General features: G+C 49.9%; 3 protein-coding genes and 2 long non-coding RNA genes across 6 annotated transcripts in view; 3 read left to right on the top strand and 2 right to left on the bottom strand.

The window, feature by feature from the left end:
* Positions 1-60: 60 nt before the first annotated feature.
* LOC135576193 (uncharacterized) lies at positions 61-12,249 on the top strand. Its single transcript, XR_010467819.1, has 2 exons — positions 61-190; positions 12,215-12,249. It is a non-coding gene; the product is annotated as an uncharacterized LOC135576193 (long non-coding RNA).
* Positions 5,624-6,822, top strand: LOC135576126 (uncharacterized). Its single transcript, XR_010467724.1, has 2 exons — positions 5,624-5,721; positions 6,057-6,822. It is a non-coding gene; the product is annotated as an uncharacterized LOC135576126 (long non-coding RNA).
* Positions 11,669-12,780, bottom strand: LOC102089778 (feather keratin 1). Its single transcript, XM_065039917.1, has 2 exons — positions 12,758-12,780; positions 11,669-12,426 (listed from the first exon to the last, which is right to left on the bottom strand). The coding sequence occupies exon 2, from the start codon at positions 12,403-12,405 to the stop codon at positions 12,097-12,099; it is 309 nt and encodes a 102-aa protein (XP_064895989.1). The 5' UTR covers positions 12,406-12,426; positions 12,758-12,780; the 3' UTR covers positions 11,669-12,096.
* A 3,593-nt stretch (positions 12,781-16,373) lies between these two features.
* LOC102089960 (feather keratin 1) overlaps positions 16,374-23,215 on the bottom strand; it is a 136,255-nt gene continuing 129,413 nt past the window's right edge. Inside the window, exon 2 of the mRNA XM_065039918.1 lies at positions 16,374-17,365. Coding sequence (XP_064895990.1) covers positions 17,036-17,344 — 309 coding nt within the window. The 5' untranslated portion in view covers positions 17,345-17,365 and the 3' untranslated portion in view covers positions 16,374-17,035. The remainder of the gene's footprint in view (positions 17,366-23,215) is intronic.
* Positions 19,479-21,667, top strand: LOC102090144 (feather keratin 1). Of its 2 annotated transcripts, none has more exons than XM_065039916.1 (2): positions 19,479-19,622; positions 20,949-21,667. In XM_065039916.1, exons 1-2 carry the CDS (start codon positions 19,620-19,622, stop codon positions 21,276-21,278), a joined length of 333 nt encoding a protein of 110 aa, XP_064895988.1. In that variant the 5' UTR covers positions 19,479-19,619; the 3' UTR covers positions 21,279-21,667. The 2 variants fall into 2 exon arrangements, with proteins under 2 accessions (XP_064895988.1, XP_005513885.1); XM_005513828.4 differs by lacking the exon at positions 19,479-19,622 and adding an exon at positions 20,548-20,572.

Consider the following 23,215-nt stretch of genomic DNA (forward strand, 5'->3'; position numbering starts at 1 on the left):
TGATGCTACATCCCAGTCCGGTACCATCTTGTGTGTCCCTGGTTTCTTTCCCCAGGGCCATCACCAGCAGCTTTAGCAGGGGAAACACCTCCTCGTGCCACAGATGCCGCTGCCCAAGCCAGACAGGCCAAAGCCCCCGGAGTTGATGGGCACTCCCTGAGAGCTGAGGATGCTGCCAACGGCAGCGGAGGTGGAAGATCCCACGGCGGTGTTCTGCAGGAAGGAGCTGAGGATGGGGCCGGGCAGGGTCACCACCACAGCTGGGGGCTGGATGACAACTCTGGAGTCCTGTCACTGCAGGACACAGGGCTCATTGCAGCTATTGGCCAGTGGGGTGGGGTCACAGGGCTGGCAGGGCAGGCACTGGTTGTAGCAGGACATGTGTTGTGGCTGGAGCTGCACCTGGGAGACAGCAGGGGAAAACAAAGCTCCACGTGTGGTTGAAGAACAGCCTATTAGCCCACCACATGGGCCCACCTACCTTTAACCTCAAAGGAGCTTTTCTATGTGGCTCAAGCCAAGACAGGTCCCCAGCTTGCTCATAGCTCAGGAGGTATCTCAGCAAAGCCCCAGCCTCTCTCCTTGATACACTCTCTGCTCCTTTCCCTTTCCCAAGTCAAACATCTCCAAGACCCAGCACAAGACAAAGGGACAGGTAAGTGCAGTGAAATCCCAGAGGAAGAAGCGGATGAGGAGCAGGAGGAGGAGAAAGGTGAGGAAGAGGATGGAGACAAGAAATGGCTCCAAACTGCACGCAGGCAGTAATTTTCCAGTAGACTCACCTTCAAAGCAAAACACCCCACATAGTGGCACACATGTTTTGGTTTCCGTCATCACTTTCATTTCATTTCATTTCATTTCATTTCATTTCATTTCATTTCATTTCATTTCATTTCATTTCATTTCATTTCATTTCATTTCCTCATTTATGACATGACCATTATGCCATGGAGGTTCTTTTGAAGTTTTGCAATGAGAGGCCCAAGACTTTTTCTGAACAAGATCATGTTAGCACGGGCAGAAGATGTATCCCAGAGTGCTGGACAAGTCTTTGCAGACGAAGAATATGGATCTGGGGATATCTGGTGAGGTCATTTTGAACTCCAAGAGAATGAAGGTGCACTTCTTCCCACCAATGCATTCCTCTCCCTAGTGCACAAAGGCTCCTGTGATTGAGAACGTCACATCTCCCCTCCTCCCTGATGGCTTCCCTGCTCGCCGCAGCAGTCACTGGTCATTGCCTCTACATGCACATGGGTTGCAGTGCTGGTCTAAAATGCCTTTGACTAAGGAAAGCTTCTCTTGCTTGAGATATTTGCTGGTTTCTTTGGCCAAGTCATCTCCTCTTGTGGCAGTTTCTGGGAGTCTCCATCCAATGCTGTCATAAGGAAGGACTTTGTCATCCAAAAACTCCCTGATTCTTCAACAAGACCTGTGGAGTCAGGTCCTTCCTCACTACATGAGGAGTGTGACCAGGGCTGCACCTTACTTCTCCCACTCATCAGTTTGGCCACGTGTTTTGGACCCTGACCTGCAGGACACACAATGGTCTTGCCTGGAGATTCATAGTCAGGTAGAGGCCAGTACTCAGAGCTCTGGCCACAGGGAAATTTGTCCCTGTGTGGGACACGGGCCTGCAGACAGCACACACTCCTAGCTTGGCCTCACACCAAGAAGCTGACACACGGCCAGCTGTATCAGTGCTATTTTTATACCCAGGGCCCTTCTGAGCACAATCCCTGCCAGAGCATCCCCAGACAAGTAGTACTGCAGGGTCCTGACAGCCCTGGCTCACTGGAGAGTTGGGGGAAGCTTCATGCCTCTTCAATGGCACTGGATTGTGCTACAAGCTCTGGAGGCCTTTGAGGCATAGGAAAGAAGGCATGGGGATGCCTAGGAGAAGTTTCATAGCATGAGACTCAGGGATGACTCCCAGTTGGTGGGGAAATGTGTTGTGCAACCCTTTCCCTCCACAAGGCATTCAGGGGAGCCCCCTACAACAGTCTGGTTTCTTTGGCCATGAGGTCTGTGTTTTTGTTCACTTCCTCCATCGAGTCCCTGCTCTGGGATGATCAAGCCCCAAGGGCACATTTACCTAGATGAGGTTTGAGGGCTCTATGATCATAGCATAGTTCAGTATCCAGTCCACACTGATGCAAGAGGTTCTTCCTCTCAAAGTGAAGAACTTGCCATTTGCCCTCTTGAATGCCATGAGATTCCTGGAGGCCCATTCCTTGAGCCGGTCTAGATCTACCTGTATGCATCCCTGCCCAGAAGCACATTAGCTGCCTTGTTGACTTTTCTCAGGCGGCCCTTGATTTGATGCCAGCCACTGCTGGGAAGGTTTCCCCTGCTTTCTTCAACTATTTCAGGTGGCAGAGTAGCCTGGGTGACCTTATAGGTGAATACTGAGAGAGAGAAGAGACATTGACCATCCCCACCCTGCTCTCTGTCCACTCTTCAGGAAATCAGTGGCCCCAGTAAGCAGTGGGCCCACGTTTTCCTCCATCAGTCTTTGGCTGCTCTTGTATGGGCTTGTGTTGCTCTTGATGCCTCTTGCCAGTTGCTGTTGCTGCCCCTTGCAAGTCTCAAAGCCAGCTGAGCTTTGCTTTAATATTCTTTACTCATCTGTGTGACCCTTTGCTGGACTCACGTACGGCAGTGCCTCTCTTGTACTAAAGAGCCGCATGCTTGTCATGACAGTTGTGGTCTCAGCAGTGCTTAGCAGAGGAGAGGGTTCACCTTCTGCAATTTGATAGCAACCCTCTTCCTAATGCAGCCCAGGATGATGTCGGATACTGTTGATGCAAGAGCATGGGGCTGCCTCATAGTGTCCAGCAGGACCCACATCCTCCACTGCAAAACTGCTTTGCAGCCCATCGGCTCCAGCCCATGGTGATGCATGAAGCTATTTCTCCCACACTTCAGCACTTTGCATGAGGTTTTTGCATTTTCCTTGACTGAACCTCATGATATCTATACCTTCCCATGTCTCCATCCTTTCAACATCCCTCTGAATAGCAGCACAGCTATCTGTGGTATCAGTGCCAACCTCCCCCAGCTGTTGTGGCATCTGCAGACTTGCTGAGAGTTTGATCCTTCCAGCCTTGCAAGTAATTATAAAAAAGGTTAAACAATAATGACCCTAGTCTGGACCCCTGAAGTGCACCAGGACTGACTGACCGACCTCCACCTGGACTTTGTGCCATTCATCACAGCCCTTGCAGACCAGCAGCCACGCTGGATTTCCATGCCCTGCACTGTGCTCTTCCACAGCCTGAATTTCATCAGTTGGTCTGTAAGGATTGTTACAGCAGACAGCGTCAAAAGCCTTGGTTAGATGAGATTTGCAACATTTGCTGCTCTTGTCTTACCCACTGGAGCCAGAGAAGTCATCAAAGAAAGCTGTGAGGTTGGTCAGACCTGCTTTCCCCTCCATAAAACTTTCCTGACCACTAACAATCAACATCTTGACCATTCATCTTGGCAAAGGGCTTCCAGCATGATTTGCCCCATCAGCTTTGGGGGTTTGAGATGAGGCTGACTGGTCTGCCTATCCCAGCTGCTCCTTTGTACCATTCCTGGGGACACCCATTGGCTTTCTTCCACTCCTCACATGCATTCCCTGACCACCAGGACTATCATACGTTATTGAGAGTGGCCTTGTAGTGACACCATGTCAGTCCAATCTGTTTAAAAGTGCCCACACTTGATCCTTCTCTATTGCAAGTCTTCCCTGTTACAGATGTTTCAAGGAACGTCAGGAGCCCAAATTCTTGACAACAAATCCTGCCAGTGAGGACCAAGGCAGGGAACCAATGGAGTATCTCCACCTTTCCTGTAAGCCCTGTTCTCAGGGAAGCTGCCCTGTTAACACTGGAGTGGCCTTTACCCAAGACTTGCTTTTTCTGCCGACCTACGTGAAAGAAGAACTTCTTCCTGACCTCCATGTGCTGTGCCTGACTCAACACCAGGTGATTTGTGGCTTTCCTGACCCCAACCCTGCATTCTCAGCCTGGCAAACATTCTCCTCAGAGCAAAGGTCATCAAGAGCAAGAGATCTGAAACCGCTGGCACAACCTGGCTGCCCAGGAATGCAATGGCAAGTGAATGCTGAAAGGGCTGAAAGAGAGGGAGGCGAGAGAAGCATGTGACATGTCTTTAAAAAGAGGAGCCTGTGGGTGCTCTGTGGACCTGTGCAACGTAAGGCAGAGCTGGTGTCACGGAGGCACCCCGAGGTTAATTTAAGGGACAACAGAGTCCAAAACAACTTTTATTAAACCGGTGAGAAACAGGGTTTTAGCACTCCAAAAGTGACTTAAATAAAGGTTTGGATATCAGTTGAGGAAAATAATTTAAGAGGCAGCAACTAATACAACAGGCGGTCCACAGCGTGCATGCACGTGGCTTCACCCAAAACAATGCCGGAGCCATCCCTGAGTGCCGGAGAAATACACACTTGCCTAAACACGGTGCGGGATTATTTTTAAAGAGATACACGCACTCGTAGTGAGTACGCGAAGCATACACTCGTGACTGTGCGAGGGTAAATTTATAATACACCCACAATCCTGCGAGAGTTAATTTACTTACATGTGCAAGTGTGCACGGAATCCTACATGTGCTTATGTGGAAGCATGGGAGGAAAATACACTTGCGATTGTGCGAGGAAATAATTTATACACATGCTCGTATTGGGCACGGAAAGTTACGTGTGCAAGTGTGCACAGGAGGAAAATACACTCGCGATTGTGCGAGGAAATAATTTAAAGTACACGTGCATATGTGCACGGAAGGAAAATATACCCGCGATTCTGCGAGGATTAATTTTACACGCGCTCATATGGAGCACGGAAAGTTATACGTGCATATGTGCACGAAAAGTATAAATGTACTCGCAATCCTGCGAGAAGTTTTACTTACACACGTGGCGGCAAGGCAAGCGCAGTCTCCATCCCGGGGAGGGGGGGCTCTCGGCGGCAGCATCTTGCTCGTGCTCCGAGAGACCCGTGACAATGGGCGGAGTCTCGACGAGAGTCCCGTTTTTATACTGGCTGATCAGATCTGACTGTAGGCACTCTAGAAGCTTCTCTGCACCCCCACACTGTCTGTGGGTGCCCCTGAAGCCTCCAAACATTCCCCACGCTGGGCGCAGCTCAGTGTGCCTTGGCACTCCCTTCTCCTAATGGCCCTGGCCAGGGTGCTCTGGGGCCAAACAAAAGAAGCTGTTAGCCTCAACTAGCAGAGAAAGAGGGAGATGTGCCCACTCCTTCCATACTGAAGGAGTGAGGGGGGGGGGGGGTGTGCATTCTGCCACAGCTGGGCCTATTCCTGCAAAGGGAACTGCAAAAAGTCACACTTCACTGCCACATGTATGGGGATGTCGAACCCACCAGAACTTGGGACTCATCTTCTGCTCAAAATGAAATGTTTTTTATTAGGATATCCCTTGGCCTCTCCACCAAGTACATGAAAGAAGCCTGCGTGGCAGAACAGGCATGTCAGAAATGAGGAAATGGAATTACAACATTGGCGGGCGGCAAAATAGAACCTTGCCATTATGTAGGATATTTTGCTTTGCATCTGCTGGAAAATACTGGGAAATACTACTGCCTGTGTGCAGTGACTGTGGGCCTGGGGCAGTGCAGGAGCCGTATAAATGTAGGTCCTTCTCCTCACTCTCTTATCCACTCCTCTTGCCTCCATCACTTGGGGAACAAGGTGAGTCTGAAGCTCTTTCTCCTCTTCCTGCTCTTCATCCCACATCTTGCTCCTCTCCAGAATTTTTCAGCACAAACTTGCCCCTTTTTCTTATGCTGGGTCATGGAGCTGCTTGTTGTGGGAGAAGTAAGGAGTAAGAGGTATACCATGGAGAGAAGTCGGGGCTTCACTGAGTTGTCTCCTGAGCTATGGACAAGGAAGGGATCTCTCTGGACTTGGTTGCTGTTTGTAGGGCTCTTTTGGACTGAGAGGAAGGATTTCCACCTTCTGGAGTAACAAGCTGCTCTTCAACCATCCCTCATAATCTGCTTCCCCCTGCCCTCTCTCTTTCCCAGGTGCAGCTTCAGCCACAAGACATGTCCTGCTACAACTCGTGCCTGCCCTGCCAGCCCTGCGGCCCGACCCCGCTGGCCAACAGCTGCAATGAGCCCTGTGTCAGGCAGTGCCAGGACTCCAGGGTTGTCATTGAGGCCCCAGCTGTGGTGGTGACCCTGCCCGGCCCCATCCTCAGCTCCTTCCCGCAGAACACCGCCGTGGGCTCCTCCACCTCTGCTGCCGTTGGCAGCATCCTCAGCTCTCAGGGAGTGCCCATCAACTCCAGGGGCTTTGGTCTCTCTGGCTTGGGCAGCAGCATCTGCGGCACAAGGAGGTGTTTCCCCTGCTAAAGCTGCTGGTGATGGCCCTGCGGAAGGCCCCCAGGGACATACAAGATGGGACTGGACTGGGGATGGGTGATCAGGCTGTTGTTTTCAGAGGGGCTGAGCAACCCCAGCACCCCTTGCAAAAGGACGGCGCCAGCCTGGGCTCTCAGAAAGCACGGCCCATGCCGCCTTTCCCCTCTTCCAGTGTCTCCTGTTCCTCTTGTGTCCTTGTTTTATTGTGCTCCCCTGGGCTGTGAGTCCCACAAAGCCAGCCTAGGGAGGAGCTGCTGGCCCTGCTTCCCCTGTGGGGCAGGCAGATAGATATCTGACTGATCTCTTCCACAGACATGGGTCAAAGACTCTTGTCTGCCTGCGACACTTCCTGCTCCAGGATTTCTACTAAGAGTGGCCTGTTTCCCTCTTTTTCATCAATAAAGTTTTGCTGATGCATCCCAGACAATGTCTCTGTTTCATCCTTTCCCCTGCAGATGCTTTCCCAGTGTTCTAAAGGAGAAGGATGTTACTTAGGCATTATTCTGGGGGGGTTGCATTCAGGATGGTTGTGCAGTACTTCCTAAAACATTTGTGTTGGGTCTGACTGAGATGGAATTCTCTTTCCACATAACAGCCTTCAGAGTCCTGTGCTTTGCAGTTGTAGCTGGAACAGTTCTGATGACAGCACATCTGTGCTTTGGCTTTTGCTGAGCAGTGCTTGCACAGCAGCAAGTCTATCTCTTCAACCACACTCTCAAAGGCTGGTGTTAGGCAAGAGCCTGGGAGGGGACATTGGCAGGACATCTGCAGCACAGCTGACTCAGAGTGACCAAAGGGACATGCCATATCATATGATATTGTGCTCAGCAAGAAATATAAGACAAATAAGGAGGATGTGGAAGGGCCATTCAATATATACCCATTCATTTTCCAAAGCATCCACTACAAGTACGCTGGCTCTGCTTTGCAGGAATTGGCTGAAAATCACCTCCTGTTGGAAAGCAGAGAAGAAATCTTTTTGCTTTGCTTTGCTTCTGCACATGGCCTCTGCATTTCTTGCTTGAATTGCGTATATCTCAACCTACAACTCTGTAATCTTCTTTTCTCCGTGTCTTTCTGAGGAGGTGGATGTGATAGAGCATCTTGGTGGACATCTGGTGACCAGATAATGTCACTTCAGTCCTTTTCGTGCTTCATGTGGGTTTCAAGACACCAACAGTTTTGAATTTAACACGGTTTAGCTCCAGCAGGCATCTGTGCAGTGCAGGCAGTTTGCTCACTGAACTGCTTATCTCTTGATTTTGCTGATGTTGGAAACATGTTAACAGAACCATTTGCTCTGGGCTTTGTCCTGGCATTGGGAGCCTTACAGTGCTGGGGGAGCTGTCTAGTGGAAAGGATGAGGGAATTCACCTCCTTCTTCACAGCAGGACTCATGTGGGTGTTTTCTTGTATAGGCCCCTGAGGTCCTTGCTCACCCTTACATGAGGTGTTCACTGCTGTTAATTAACACTACTGAATTAATGTGGGGTTTATAGAGCCTAGTGTAATGTTGTCGATAACTAAGGTTTTGGACTCATTAAAGTTCTTTTGCATTCCAGCCCAAGCCTCTATATCATCCTTTTCACGGAAAATACTGTCCAAGGATGCCCACAGGAAAAAATATTCCTCAGGGTGATTGTGAGAAGGGGTTGCTCGGGGTGATTAAGCAATGGTTTTTAACACAATCATTGTTTAGTGAAAGACTGTGGGTAGTCTTTGCAAAGTAACCGTTCTTCAGTTGGTGATCAAGTATTGATCTGCTGCTGCAAGGTGGTGGGGGACTGTGTTTGCATCACCTGTTATTTCTGTTAATTTTCCCATTTTTTCCTTCCCCTCTTAGGGATTCTTGATCTTGACCCAAGGGTATTTTTCTCTCTCGCTGTTCCATATCTCCTCCCATACCTTTGGGACAGTAGATCAAGAGATCAATGTGGGGGTGTTTAGTGCTGATCAGGTTCCACACACCACACAGACCAACCCGGAATGCATGTCGTCCTCATTTTGCTCCTTCTCGTTCTGTGCCCAGAGCTTCCTGGGAATGTTTCTGGAGGGAGGGAGCAGGGAGAGTCACTGGCAGGAGAAGAGGCAGCGGGTTCAGGCTGAGTGTCTCCAAGGGCTGTGCAGAATGTCTCTAAAGCAGCATGGTGAGCAGCAGCAAAGGCTGCAGAGAGGCTTGTAGATGAGAAAGTGAGCTGCACAACTGCTGTAGGACACAGCTGGGCAAGGTGGCGCATGTCCAGATAGAGTCAATCCTGTTTCCCCGTGAATAATCCCTCATGCCCTGAGAAGCAGCAGCCCAACAGCAGGGACAGGCAAAGGTGCTTTTGCAGTAACGCCAACAAAACAGTTGTGACTCGAGCACTGTTTCTGGGGCCCAAGGACATTCATCAGTATCCTGGCCAATGTGACCAGGACCTCAGCTAGGAGATACAAGGTAGTGATTATCCCACTCTTCTCAGTACTCACCTGGAAGCACCTACAACACAGCTGTAATGCAAGGAAGATGTGATGCAAGAAACACCTTGGCCAAGTGGAGTGTGTTCAGCAGAAGGTGTTCTGGTATGGTGAGGAGCTGGAGCACTTATGTGGGGAGCAGTGGCTGAGGGCATGGGGCTTGCTGAACATGAACACAATACTTCAGTGTGAGAACGAAGAGCATCTTTGGAGTAGCTATGTTGATGTCCTGCAGCAGCCATATCCAGGCTCAACATGGTGGCAGTGTATGGTTGGAGGATTAGAGACAATGGGCTCACATTCAAACATGAGAGGTTTGTACCTTGTAGGAAGAAAATGGCTTTTAGCACAAGAAGCATCAAGTAGTGAAAGAGGTGTCCTGGTGACATTGTCTGGTCACCCTCCTAGGACACTCATTGCTGACTGTGCACAAAGCAACGGCTTGGGCTCAATGAACTCTGGAGATCCTTACTAACTTGATGAAGCTCTGATCCTATGGTCCAGGACAGCATTTTTGTGCGTTGGCACGGTGGGTACAGGGTCAGCAATGAGGAGGAGGAGCTGACGTTTCAAGGCAAGGACAGAGGCAGTGTGCAGGAGCTGTCCTGAATGATCTGCGGAAGGAAAGAAAAGATCACAAAACACATCTCTGCACCAATTACACAACCACAAGATCTGTGGAGCCCATCTTTTGGGACAAGTTTTCCCAAAGATGCTGTGGCAGTATTTTCCTTTCTGTTCTCAAGCTTTTCTTTTCCATATGTTCTTTTCCTCACTCCACAATTCTATGTCTCAAGGCAGGGGTTAGGACAGGTTCTCCTGGGCTTTCTTGGGACACTATTGCAAGTCTCTCTGCAGCCTTTGCTGTTGGTCTCCACACTGCTTTAGAAAGATCCTGGAGAGATCTTTGAGACACTCAGCCCATACCCGCTGCTTCTCTTCCTGCCTTGAGTATCTCCTTGTCTCCCTCTCTCCAGAAACTTTCCCAGGAAGCCCTGGGCACAGACAGGGAAGGACCAAGATGAGGAGGACATGCACTGCCTGTTGGTCTGTTTGGTGTATTGACCCCAGCCAGTACTTGCCACCCACTGGCCCTTCACACTCATTCCACTGTCCCAGTGGGACAGAGCAAGACTTGGAAGCCAAAGAGAACAAAACAGCCTTGGGTCAAGAAAAGGACAGTTTAAGAAAGAAAATGGCTGAAAGAGAAGCAAGTCATACAGAAATAATCACCAACCACCTTGCACCAGCAGAATGATGCCCAGCCATTCTCTAAAAAACCACCACTTTGGAAAGACAGGGCACATTTTTCTTGCTGAGCATGATGTTACATGGCCTAGTGCAGCTCTTTTGTCATTTAGGGTAAACCCTTCTGAGGTCTTTTTCTGCTTGAGCGTCCTCCCTCAGCACAGTGGCAGCCAGGGTAAGAAGAATTGCTGCCCTGCCCCTCCTCTCCCATCTCTTCCTCTCCAACCTGGCCATATTGTAGGAACTGGTGGAACTGCTTCTCTCATGGAGCCTCCACAGCCTCCTCAAGCACAATCATCAGCGCTCATATGCCCCCTCATTCTGTCTCCATGGGACAGCACACACACCCGTAGTGCTGGCCTGTGGGGACAAGCAGAGAGAGAGAATTTCTTCACAATTTCAGAGCAGGAAGATGCTCTCTCTACAGCTGGTGTGTCCAAATCTGGGCAATATGTTGTTGCCAAGCTCTTAGAATATGACACCAGTGCTCTTTGGAATAGCTTTTTCATATAGCCCATACACAGAGCATTCTCCAGACCTTAGCAAACCACTTTGGAATTGAGGTTAACACAGATGTCTTGTGGCACTGCTAATTCTCTCAGGAACTGGATGCCTTCCTAAGCAGAAGTCCACTTTCTTTGCCAAATCACAAGGACTTTCTTGAACAGACATCTTACCCTCACACTGAAGGGACACAGCTCCAGAGACTAGAATTCATTCTCAGTTGTTCTTCCTATTTCTTTGCTGAAGAACTGGATTACATATCAGACTCTTCCTGTTCCTCACACCCTTGCTTATCAATGACAAGGACCTGTTAACCTCCTTGTCCATTATTTCTTTTCCACTACTGGGGTAATAACTGTAGGTAGTGTTCGGGTCCAGGACAGCTTTTTTGTGCCTTGGCCCAGTGGGTACAGGGCCAGCAATGAGGAGGAGGAGGTCAGGTTCCCAGGCAAGGAGACAGGCAGTGTGCAGGAGCTGTCCTGAATGTTCTGTTGAAGGAAATAAAAGATTGTAGAAAGCATCTCTTGCACTTGTTAGAAGCCCAAAAGATCTGTGGAGCCCATCTGTTGGGACAAGTTTTGCCAAAGATGCTGTGGCAGTATTTTCCCTTTCTGTTCTCAAGCTTTTCGTTTCCACATGGTCTTTTCCTGACCCCACAACTCTACATTTCATTGCAGGGGTTAGGGCAGGTTCTCCTGGGCTTCACTGGGACAGTATTGCCTCTGCCTTGTCAATATCACATTAATTCCTCCTTCTCCTGACTACTTGCTTCACAATGTTGAGCTTCCCAAGGAAAAAGAAAATGCATATTCAACAAAGTGGTGGTTAGTGACTGAAATACCTAATTTTGTTCTGCCCCAGTATACCCCACACAGGCAGAGATGTTTAGAAACCAGAGGCTGCACCTAATTGATGTCTAAGTGTAGTCGATACCAAAGTAGTTTACAATCACTGCACAACCTTCCCCAACAACCTGATCCCAGAATCAGCTGTGAGCAACATCTCTCTCTCTGGGCATGTTGTGAAAGCATCTGCAGGGGAAAGGATGAGACAAAGGCATGGGCTGGGATGCAGAAGAACTTTAATGAGTCCAAAGAAAACAAAGTAGCTCTGAGTGGAATCTCCAGTACAGGGACCACAATGGGTAGACAGGAGTGTGTGACACAAGTCTGTGAAAAAGATTCAACCAGGTGTCCATCTACCTCCCCCACAGAGGGAGCAGGGCCAGCAGGTCCTCCTTAGGCTGGCTTTGTGAGGCTCACAGCCCAGGGGAGCACAAGAGAACAAGGACACAAGAGGAACAGGAGACACTGGAAGAGGAGAAAGGCAGCATGGACCGTGCTTCCTGAGAGCCCAGGCTGGCCCCGTCCTTTTGAAAAGGGCTGCTGGAGTTGCTCAGCCCCTCTGACACCAACAGCCTGATCATCCATCCCCAGTCCAGTATCATCTTGTGTGTCCCTGGTTTCCTTCCCCAGGGCCATCACCAGCAGCTTTAGCAGGGGAAACACCTCCTTGTGCCACAGATGCCGCTGCCCAAGCCAGAGAGACCAAAGCCCCCGGAGTTGATGGGCACTCCCTGAGAGCTGAGGATGCTGCCAACGGCAGTGGAGGTGGAGGAGCCCACGGCGGTGTTCTGCGGGAAGGAGCTGAGGATGGGGCCGGGCAGGGTCACCACCACAGGGGAGGGCTGGATGTAAACATGGGAGTCCTGGCACTGTTGGACACAGGGCTCATTGCAGCTGTTGGCCAGTGGGGTTGGGCCAGAGGACTGGCAGGGCAGACACGGGTTGTAGCAGGACATGTCTTGTAGCTGGAGCTGCACCTGAGAGACAGGACAGGGGGAGACAGAGCATGAGGGATTGCATAGCTTCGGCCTTTCTCCCAAACAAGAAAGAGCCAAGGAACAAACTGGAGATGAGAGTTGGAGGCTGTGTAGGTGACCCATGGTCTTTTCCCTCAGAAGATCCCTGCCAAGAGTGACCAGGGAGATCCCCACGTATCCCATAGCTCAGGAGACTCTTCAGCCAAGTTCTGCCCCTTTCCCCTCCCATGGCGAGCAGCCTCAAGACCCTGCATGAGACATAGGGGCAGTTACACCCTGAGAAATCGCAGAGGAGAAGAAAAAAGAGGAGGGGAATGGGTGTCAGACTCACTTTGTTCCCAATAAGATGGAGGCAAGAGAATTGTATGAGTGAGTGTGGAGAAGGACCTAGTTTTATACTGCTCCTGCACCGCCCCAGGCCCACAGTCACTGCACGCGGGCAGTAATTTTCCAACCGACTCACTTCCAAAGCAAAATATCTTAATTAATGACCTAGTTTGTGTTTTGGTTTCTGTTAATACTCCCATTTCATTTTCTCATTTCTACTATGCCCTCTGGGTCACTGAGTCTCATTTCAAGTAGCATATGAGAAGCAGGTTTCTTCCTCAAAATGAGGAGTGGTTAGGGGCTCAGGACAATGTCTTATTGCTTCCACTGTCCTCACACCACAGTGCAGTTTGGCTGCACACTTTGGACCTGACTAGCAAGAGAAACAATGGCCTGGCCACTTTTCCAAACACTCTGACCATCCTGTGAACCCCTTGAACTGTGGGAGTACCAGCAAGAAGGTCACACTGAGACCAAAGGCCATTAGGGCTTCCAGGAGCTGTGTACTCGGGTCCAGCCCAGTGGTCAGAGCTGGTTTTCCTGGGGTTGGGATGGAGCTGCCCTGGCTTCAGGGGAATTTATCCCTGTGTGGGATACAGGCCTGCAGACAGCATGCACTCCTGGCTTGGACTCACAACAGAAGCCTGACACACAGCCAATCCAAAATTAGAGTGTGACTCACCATGAGTAGGGAGAGTCTATCCCAGGTAGCTTGCCTGCTGAAGGCACTCCCTTGACCTCCTGGGATGTGTCAGGTCAGCTGCCTGTCTCAGCTGCCTTCATGTCTGCAGGGCAGGGAAGTGCATTGCCTCTTTGGAGTCATCTCAGAGCTGTTTTTACACCCAGGGCCCTTCTGATCCCATCCCCTCCCTGAGCATCCCCTGTCATGTTGCACTGTAGAGTCCTGACAACCCTTGCTCACTGAGGGGATAAGAGAAGCTTCATGCCTCTCCAACTCTATTGGGATGTGCTCCAAGCTGAGAAGGCCTTTGAGGCATAGGAAACAAGACATGCGGAAGCTCAGGAAAAGATGTATGGCATGAGACCCAGGCATGAGTCCCAGCTGGTGGGGACATCTGTTCTACAACCCTTTCTTTCCCTCCATGGAACATTCAGGAAAGTCCCCTACCACAGCCTGGTCTCTTTGGCCATGAAGATGAGGCCTGTGTTTCCATTCCCTTCCACCACTGAGTCTCTCCTCAAGGATGGTGAAGCCCCAAGGGCACATCTAGCCAGAGGAGGTTTGAGGGCTCTAAGATCACAGAGTCCCCAGTCCATACTAATGCAAGAGATTCTTCATCTCCAGACGCAGGACTTGCCATTTACCCTTCTTGAACGTCAGGAGCCTCCTGTGGTCCTGTCTCCTAGATAGTCTAGATCAGGGGTGTCAACCTCATTTTCACTGGGGGCCACATCAGCCTCGCGGTTGCTTTCAAAGGGCCAAATGTAATTTTAGGACTCCATAAATGTAACTACTGTTATCAAGGGCTCTTGGCCCCCCTTGAAAGACTCAAAGCATGCTAAACATTGGTTTTTCTAGGAGCAGCCCAACATACCTAGGAATTATTTCCACATTCCTCCTTAGCAGCTTTTCTCTCCTTCCACCTCTGGAATTTCACCATTTGACGGTGGTACACCTCCTTGACTCCCCCACTTAGACAAAGCCAGTCTGCTGAGATGTCTGCTTGTTTTCCTGAGTAATGGGCTAGACACTTCTTGCTCTTGGACCACAAGGCCCCTAAGGTGCCATCTTTTGTAGACAGAAGTCAATATGCATGAAGTTCAGAGACTCTGTTCTTCTACTTGCTTTCCTCCCTTCCATCAATTTGTGAACTCCAGTGTTTCCCAGCTCTGAAAACAAAGGCTTCCCTTGATTCCAATGTTCCTGATCATTTCTTCCCTCTTAGGGGCAGCTGTGCATCACCCATCCTTTCCCCATGACAGAATCACACGATCCTTGACATAAGAAAGGATCTCAGGAGATCACTTAGTCCTACCAGTCCTGGTCAAAGCAGAATCAGCCTTTGGAGGATGCTCAGGGCCAAGTCCTGCCAAGCTCTGAATATCTACAAGGATGCAGAAGCCATAACTGGTCTGTGGCAAACCCAGATGGTGCTTGACCACCCTCACACTAACAAAGTATTTTCTGATGTTTCTGTGGAATTTCCTGTATTACAAGAGGTGCCCATGACCTCTTATCCATCCACTGGATATGACTCAGGAGTGTCTGGCTCTATGTTCTTGACTCTCGACTCTTGGCGCAGAGCCGTGATGATGATTAAGGGAATGGAGCATCTCCCTTACGAGGAAAGGCTTAGGAAGCTGGGTCTCTTTAGCTTGGAGGAGACTGAGGGGTGACCTCATTAATGTTTATAAATATGTAACAGGCGAGAGTCAGGATGATGGAGCCAGGCCCTTGTCCATGACAACCAATGATAGGACAAGGGGCAATGGATACAAACAGGAGCACAGGAGGTTCCACTTAAATATGAGAAAAAACTTCTTCAAACTGAGAGTGACAGAGCCTGGACCAGGCTGCTCAGGGATGTTGTGGAGTCTCCTTCTCTGCAGACATTCAAAATGCACCTGGACACCTTACTGTGTAACCTCATCTGTGTGTTTCTGCTCCAGTGGGGGGATTGGACTGGATGAGCTTTTGAGGTCCCTTCCATTCTCTGACATTCTGTGATTCTGTGACTCCGTCCCATCAGGTCTTCTACCCATTGCTAAGAAGCGTGTCTCAGAGACTTCTCTCTTCCAGGGTAAACAATCCCACCTCTCACAGCTCCTCCCGCCTTGGGGGCTCCAGTAACTGCATGGGCTCTGTCGCTACTTGCTGGACTCTTACCAGTATGGCTGTGTGTGTCTCATATTGGGGAGCCATGACCTGGACAAAATAGGCCTTTTCTTGCAGAGTCCATGATGTTCTGTAGCTGCTTTTGTTTTCAATAAGTAGATACAACAGCAGCGGGTGTGCAAAGACTCTCCTCCTTAGACTGGCCATCTAAGGAACATTCCTTGGGGACTGAGAAATCTTGCCAAACTGGTAAACAATCTGGGTACTCTTGACACTCTTCACTCTCTAATGGATTGGGAAGAAGCACATTTTCAGTCATCACTCTAGAGTTTTCTGATCTGACATCTCTGAGTTTTAGTCCTCTGTGTAGTAATTAATTCATAACTGGTATCTAAACCTGTGTTTTACAATATTGTGGGAGTGCTGAAAAAATTTTGGATAAACCCCATTTGTTCTTGCTTTTTACAAACAGTTCTGGTTAGAATAAAGTCTGTTTGGAGCTTATTGCCTGACTAAACTGATTTTTGGGGTACCTCTTTGACATAACCCCCCTGCCATAGGCAGGATCATCTCTCAATACATCATGTTACATAAAGTTCCTTCAAATATAAGCTCCCACTCTGCTTAGTACTCATCAGATGGCATCTGCAGAACTGCTTTCATGCATGAAAGACCTTGACCAAATGGTACAAGCTGGGAAGCAGGATGATATAAGGGCTGGAGCAATTCTCTGAGGAGGAGAGACAGAGGGCACAAGGCTCACTGAGTGTGGAGTAGAGAATGCTTTGGCGGGAGATATAAAATCATTCTACGGAAGCACTGGTTATTGATCTCTGTCATTTAATTTTATCAAGCCCAAGATATTCAGCAAAGTTTAGAAAGCAGAAAGTCACCTCAAGTTTGGGTAAGCAAAATCAAAGCAAGCCCATATTTATTAAGAGTCACTGCAAAAACATCCCAAACAACCCCTTCCCAGAACCACACCTGAAGACCAGGTCTGACCCTGGGCATCATGTGAGAGCATCTGCAAGTGAAAGAATGACATACAGGCATGAAATGGGATGCAGCAGAACCTTAATGGGGCAAAAGAGGAAAATTAAGTTAATACAAGTGGAGACCCCAGCACAAGGAGTACCAGGGGCAGAGAGGAGCCTCTTCCCATGGCGGTGGTGGAGACCCTGCCAGATATTTATCTGCCTCCCCCACAGAGGGAGCAGGGCCAGCAGGTCCTCCCTAGGCTGGCTTTGTGGGGCTCACAACCCAGGGGAGCACAAGAGAACAAGGACACAAGAGGAACAGGAGACACTGGAAGAGGGAGAAGGCAGCATGAGCAGTGCTTTCTGAGAGCCCAGGCTGGCCCATCCCTTTGCAAGGGCTGCTGGAGTTGCTCAGCCCCTCTGAAAACAACAACCCGATGCTCTGTCTCCAGTCCAGTATCATGTTGTGTGCCCCTGAGGTCCTTCCCCAGAGCCATCACCAGCAGCTTTAGCAGGGGAAACGCCTCCTCATGCCACAGATGCCGCTGCCCAAGCCAGAGAGACCAAAGCCCCCGGAGTTGATGGGCACTCCCTGAGAGCTGAGGATGCTGCCAACAGCAGCGGAGGTGGAGGATCCCACGGCGGTGTTCTGCGGGAAGGAGCTGAGGATGGGGCCGGGCAGGGTCACCACCACAGGGGACGGCTGGATGTAAACATGGGAGTCCTGGCACTGCCTGACACAGGGCTCATTGCAGCTGTTGGCCAGTGGGGTTGGGCCAGAGGACTGGCAGGGCAGGCATGGGTTGTAGCAGGACATGTCTTCTGGCTGGAGCTGCACCTGGGAGAGAGGGCAGAGTAAAACAAAGCAGAAAAGGTGGTGAGGAGCAGCTTGTCACCCCATCTTGATGGAACCATAAGCTGGAGAAAAGAGCTGGAAGCTGTGTAGGGAGGTCTATGGGATTCACCTTCCTTCTTAGCCCTAAAGAAACCTGTCAACAGTGACTACGTCCAGGGAGATCCCTTCTTAGCCCACAGATCCAAGCCCAGCCTCTATCCTTGCCTGACCTTCTCTCATCCTCTCTCTCCCATGAAGATGATTCCTGGACACAGGACAGGCTAAATGGGGCACATAAGCTTGAGATGGGAGGTGGAAGCATCATAGAGGTGAGGCCCACAGTCTTCACCTTGCACTCAACCCAAAATATCTCTGCTAAGAGCAGTCAGTCCCAGGAAGGTCACCACTTAAGTGATAGGTAAGCCCAGCCAAGCCCCACTCTCTTTCTGTGTTCCATCTTCTGCCCCTTTCCCTCTCCTGTGATAAGTAGCCCCATGACGCAGCACAAGACAGAGAGTGTGCATTGAAATCCTGGAGGTAAGATAAGGAGCAGGAGAAAGAGCTTCAGACTCACCTTGTTCACAAGGAGATGGAGGTGAGAGGAGTGGATGAGAGAGTGAGGAGAAGGACCTGCTTTTATACTGCTCCTGCACCGCCCCAGGCCCACAGTCACTGCACGTGGCAGTGATTTTCCAACAGGCTCACCTCCAAAGCAAAATATTCTACCTAATTGAACTGGTTGCGTTTGGGTTTTCATCAATTGTGTCATTTAATTTCCTCATTTCTGACATACTTATCCAACCACGCAACCTCCTTTCATGTGGTGGGATTACAGTCCGAATATATCCTGGGCAGTGTCTTGTCAGTGCAGGAGAAGATGACTCCTAAGTTCTGCAGGGGTCCATTGCTGGCAGGGGATGTTGTCTTGGGGTGGTGAATTGTTTGCAACTCCCTTTGCAGGAAGAGGCCCAGCTCTGGCCTGTGCTGCACGTGTCTGCAGAGGAGCCAACAACTCCACTTCACTAAGGACATTCCACTCACATCTCTCTCCTCTCTGTGCTTGATCCAATGGTCAGTGGCCATTGCATCTGCTGGTGGACAGGCTCTGCCAGTGATTCCTTCTGTCTTCCCCTTGATGCCTTTTTCTCTGAGGATGACATTTGCCAGGTTATCTGAATGTGCGGGGTTGGGGTTAGACAAGCCAAAGCCCGTATGACGTTGAACCAGGCAAATCATGTGGAGGGCAAGAAGAAGGTCTTCTCCCAGATATTCAACAACAATAGGGAGGCTGGTGTAAAGGCTGAATGGAGCAGCTTCAACAGGGACAGGGGTTATAGGAAAGGCAGAGGTACTGCAAGGGTTTTTGGCATTGGTATTTACTTACAGGATTTGCTGTCTAAACGTCCAGCTCTTGAACAGAGAATCAGACTCTCCTGAGTCCTGTCCAGAGAAGGAAAAAGTGGTAATAGGCACTTGTTGCAGTACAGGAAATTCCATAGAAACATCACAAGATGCTTTGCTAGCGTGAGGGTTGTCATGCACTGTCTGACGTTGTCACAAACAGGTTAAGACTTCTCCATCCTTACGGGTATTTAAAGCTTGATAGGACTTGGCCCTGAGCATCCTCCGAAGGATGACTGTGCTTTGAGCAGGGCTGTTTTGACTAGAAGATCTCCTGAAGTGCCTTCCAACCTCATGGATCCCATGGTTCTGTAATGGGCAGAAGATGGATGATGCACAGCTGCCCCTAAAAGGGAAGAATCTGAATCAAGGGAAGGCTTATCTATCACACCAGAGTGTTCGAGACCTGGTGGCAAGGAGGAAAGAAAATAGCAGAGTTAGTCCCTGGACTTCAGCCTAATGAGACAGATGGTAAGGAAGATGCCATGAAGGGTAGCTCTGAAGTGCAAAAGGGCTCAGAAAATCTGGCCTAATGCCTTCTTCAGTGCATTAGGGCTTAAGCACACATCCTTTCCCATAGCTCAAAGGCCTCATCAGGCTGGAGAATAACCAGAACCATCACAGAGGCACCAACACAGAGGCAAGGAATCACAGGAGAACTGTCAGGACCCTGCAGTGCCATGTCCCTGAGGGGATGTGCTCAGAGGGGCCCAGGATACAAATCCATCTCTCAGACCACATCAAAGAAGTGATGTACGTCCCCGCCCTGAAGACATGGAGGCAGCTGAGACACATCCCAGGAGGCTAAGGGAGTGCCTTCAGTAGCCAAGCTTCCTGGGATAGAGTCTCCCTACCCATGGTGAGTCACACTCTTATTTTTAGATTGGCTGTGTGTCAGGCTTTTGGTGTGAGGTCAAGTCAGGAGTGCATGCTGTCTGTACAGCCATGTCCCACTCAGGGCTACAGTCCATGTGGCCAGGCCAGCTCCATCCCAGCCCCAGGAAAATAATCTGTGAGTACCGGGCTGTACCTCAGTACACAGCTGCAGGCAGTGCCAATGGCCATCATCCTCATCATGATCTTCTTGCCGTCACTTCCACAGTTCAGAGGGCCCACAGGACATTGTGCATTGGATAAGTTTCTCTGGCTGGTGAGTGTCAAAAGTGTGCAGCCAAAGCGCATCATGGCGTGTAGAGAATGAGAGGAACAGGGCACTCTCCCAAACGCCAAAACACCTCTCATGTTGTGAGGAGGTACCCGACTCCACAGGGACTGCTGAGGAAACGTGATGTATGGGCAGGCAACATTCTCATTTTATAAGCCTGCTTATGACATGGTTAAGAACCCCCAGAGATTGCCATGAAAGGGGGCAACTTTGCCAAACAAATTGACACAAAGAGGAGAGGAATTCATTGGTGGCAGCTTATGTGAACCTTCATGTAAACTAATCAGATTTTCACAGTCTCATGCCCTCTGCCTCCATAGTCACTCCAGCACTTGGAGCCTATGTTCTTCCTCCCCTGATTTTTTCCTGTCAGGGAAATCTTCCTGCCTTTAACCTTGATACTTGAAAGGAACCTCTGAGACCTACCGGTCATGATAGAGATGAGGAAATGAAATGGCAGCATTGGCAGAAACAAAACTGAATCTGTACCATTATGTAGGATACTCTGCTTTGGAGGTGAGTTGGTTGGAAAATTACTGCCCACGTGCAGTGACTGTGGGCCTGGGGCAGTGCAGGAGCAGTATAAGAGTCCTTCTCCTCGCTCTCTCATCTACTCCTCTCATCTCTATCTCCTTGGGAACAAGGTGAGAGGGAAGCTCTTTCTCCTTTCCCTCATCCTCTTCTGCCTCTAGTTTTGTCAGCCCCCTTCTGCTCCTTTGTTTTATGCTGGGTCTAGGGCATTCTTCTTTGGGGTGACAAAAGGGGTCAAACAGTGTTGGATGATGAGATGATGGGAGTTTGCTGAAGTAAGTGATGGGCTATGCAAGAGTTGCCCTGAGCTCCGTTTCTCTTGGCAGAGAGTTCTGGGCTGAAGGGAAGAAGAAACCTGTGGGTCTCTGTACATAGCTTCCAGCTCTTACGTCCATCTTGGCTTGGCTTAGATTTTTTCCCATGTGGTAGGATGACAGGCTTGTGGTCTGCAACCCCTCATGCTCTGTTTCTCTTTGCTGTCTCTCCCAGGTGCAGCTCCAGCCACAAGACATGTCCTGCTACAACCCATGCCTGCCCCGCCAGCCCTGCGGCCCCACCCCGCTGGCCAACAGCTGCAATGAGCCCTGTGTCAGGCAGTGCCAGGACTCCCATGTTTACATCCAGCCGTCCCCTGTGGTGGTGACCCTGCCCGGCCCCATCCTCAGCTCCTTCCCTCAGAACACCGCCGTGGGATCCTCCACCTCTGCTGCTGTTGGCAGCATCCTAAGCTCTCAGGGAGTGCCCATCAGCTCCGGGGGCTTTGGTCTCTCTGGCTTGGGCAGCGGCATCTGTGGCACAAGGAGGTGTTTCCCCTGCTAAAGCTGCTGGTGATGGCCCTGGGGAAGGAATCCAGGGACAGAGCATTGGGTTGTTGTTTTCAGAGGGGCTGAGCAACCCCAGCAACCCTTGTAAAAGCATGGTGCCAGCCTGGGCTCTCAGAAAGCAGAGCCCATACCAACTTTCTCCTCTTCCAGTGTCTCCTCTCCCTCTTGTGTCCTTGTTCTCTTGTTCTCCCCTGGGCTTTGAGCCCCACAAAGCCACCCCAGGGAGAACTAGGTGTCCCTGTTCTCTCCGTGCGTTGGGCAAATAGAACCCTGGTGGGCTGTTCAACACAGCCATGAGGCACAGGCTCTCATCTGACTCTGAATCTCCCTGCACTCAAAGCAACCTTGTTTCCATCTTTTAACTCATTAAAGTTCTTCATCTGAGCCCATGTCTCTGTCATTCTTTCCCCTCAAGATGCTCTCCCAAGGCACCTGGGAGACAATGTTGCTCAGGATTTGAGAGGGCATTGTTGTGGATGGTGTTGCACTGACTGTTAACACAGGTTTCTTTGGGGGTGCTTAGTCATGCTCTAGGTTGTACTCTTCTTTATAAACTTCATTGCCAATATGAGACTAGATAGAAATATCCAATGCAGTTCAATGACCATAGTTTCTCCAGAGTCTTAATTATGTCTCCTACAAAAGTCTTTCACAATCCATGCTCAGAAAGCCTCATTTCCTCAGCTTCTCCGCCCAAATCACATAAACTAGACCATTCTCCTTCCTGGCCCCTCTCTGTTGAGCTTACTCCTCTTGGTCAAGGTCTTTCATTGAGTCACAGAACCAGTAGGTTGGAAAAGGCCTTTAAAATCATTGAGTCCAACCGTTAGCCTACCTCTAAGTCGCTTTAAACTGTGTCCCTAATCACCACATCTATATGTCTTTTAAACCCCTCCAGGAATGGTGACTCCATCACTTCCCTGAGCAGCCTGTTCCAATGCCTGACAACCCTTTCCATGAAGAATTTTTTCCTAATAACCAATCTAAACCTCACCTGGGGAAACTTGAGGCCATACCTTCTCGTCCTATTACTTGCTGCTTAGGAGAAGAGAGGAACAACCTCCATGCTACAATCTCCTTTCAGGCAGTTCAGAGATCAGAAGGTCTCCCCTGAGCCTCCAGTTCTCCAGGCTGAACCCCCCAGGTCCCTCAGCTGCTCCCATCACACTTGTGCTCCAGCCCCTCACCAGCTCCGTTCCCTTCTCTGAACTCAGTTTAGCACCTCAATGCCTTTCTTGGCATGAAGGCCCCAAACTGACCCCAGGATTTGAGAGGTGGCCTCACCAGTGCCAAGTAGAGGTGGAAGGTCACTGTCATGGTCCTGCTGGCCACACTAATGCTGATATAAGTCAGCATACTGATTATCTTCTTGATCACCTGGACACACAGTGACCAGCTGTTTTCCAACACCCTAAGGTCCTTTTCTGCAGCCTGCTTTCCAGTCACTGTTTCCAGAGACTGTAGCATTGCATGAGGTTGCTGCAGGACCCAGGACTAGGACTTGTTAACCTCGTATAAATGACCTCAGTCCAGCAATCCAGATGGTCCAGATTCCTCTGTAGAACTTTTCTACCCTCAAGCAGATCAACAGTCCCACCCAAGTTGGTGTCATCTGCAAATCTGCTGAGGGTGCACTCAATCCCCTCATCCCTATAATGGATAAAGGTATTAAACAGAACTAGCCCAAATACAGAGCCCTGGGGAACAACAGTCATCACCGACCACCAACTGGTTTGGCTCCATTCACCAAAACTCTTTTGGCCTGGTCAACCGGACAGCTTTTTACTCAGTGAAGAGTGCATGTATCCAAGCCATGAGCAGCCCACTTCTCCAAGAAAATGCTGTGGCAAAGAAGTGTCATAGGCTTTACTGAAATCCAGCTAAACAACATCCACAGCCTTTCCCTCTTCTGCTAAGTGGAAGTCAGGTCGT

The sequence above is a fragment of the Columba livia genome, chromosome 23, assembly GCF_036013475.1.
Source record: "Columba livia isolate bColLiv1 breed racing homer chromosome 23, bColLiv1.pat.W.v2, whole genome shotgun sequence".
Taxonomy (NCBI): Eukaryota; Metazoa; Chordata; class Aves; order Columbiformes; family Columbidae; genus Columba; species Columba livia.

What these genes read in the sequence shown, in the direction of transcription:
- LOC102089778 (XM_065039917.1), bottom strand. Translation starts at nt 12,405, where the DNA reads ATGTCCTGCTACAACCCGTGTCTGCCCTGCCAGTCCTCTGGCCCAACC.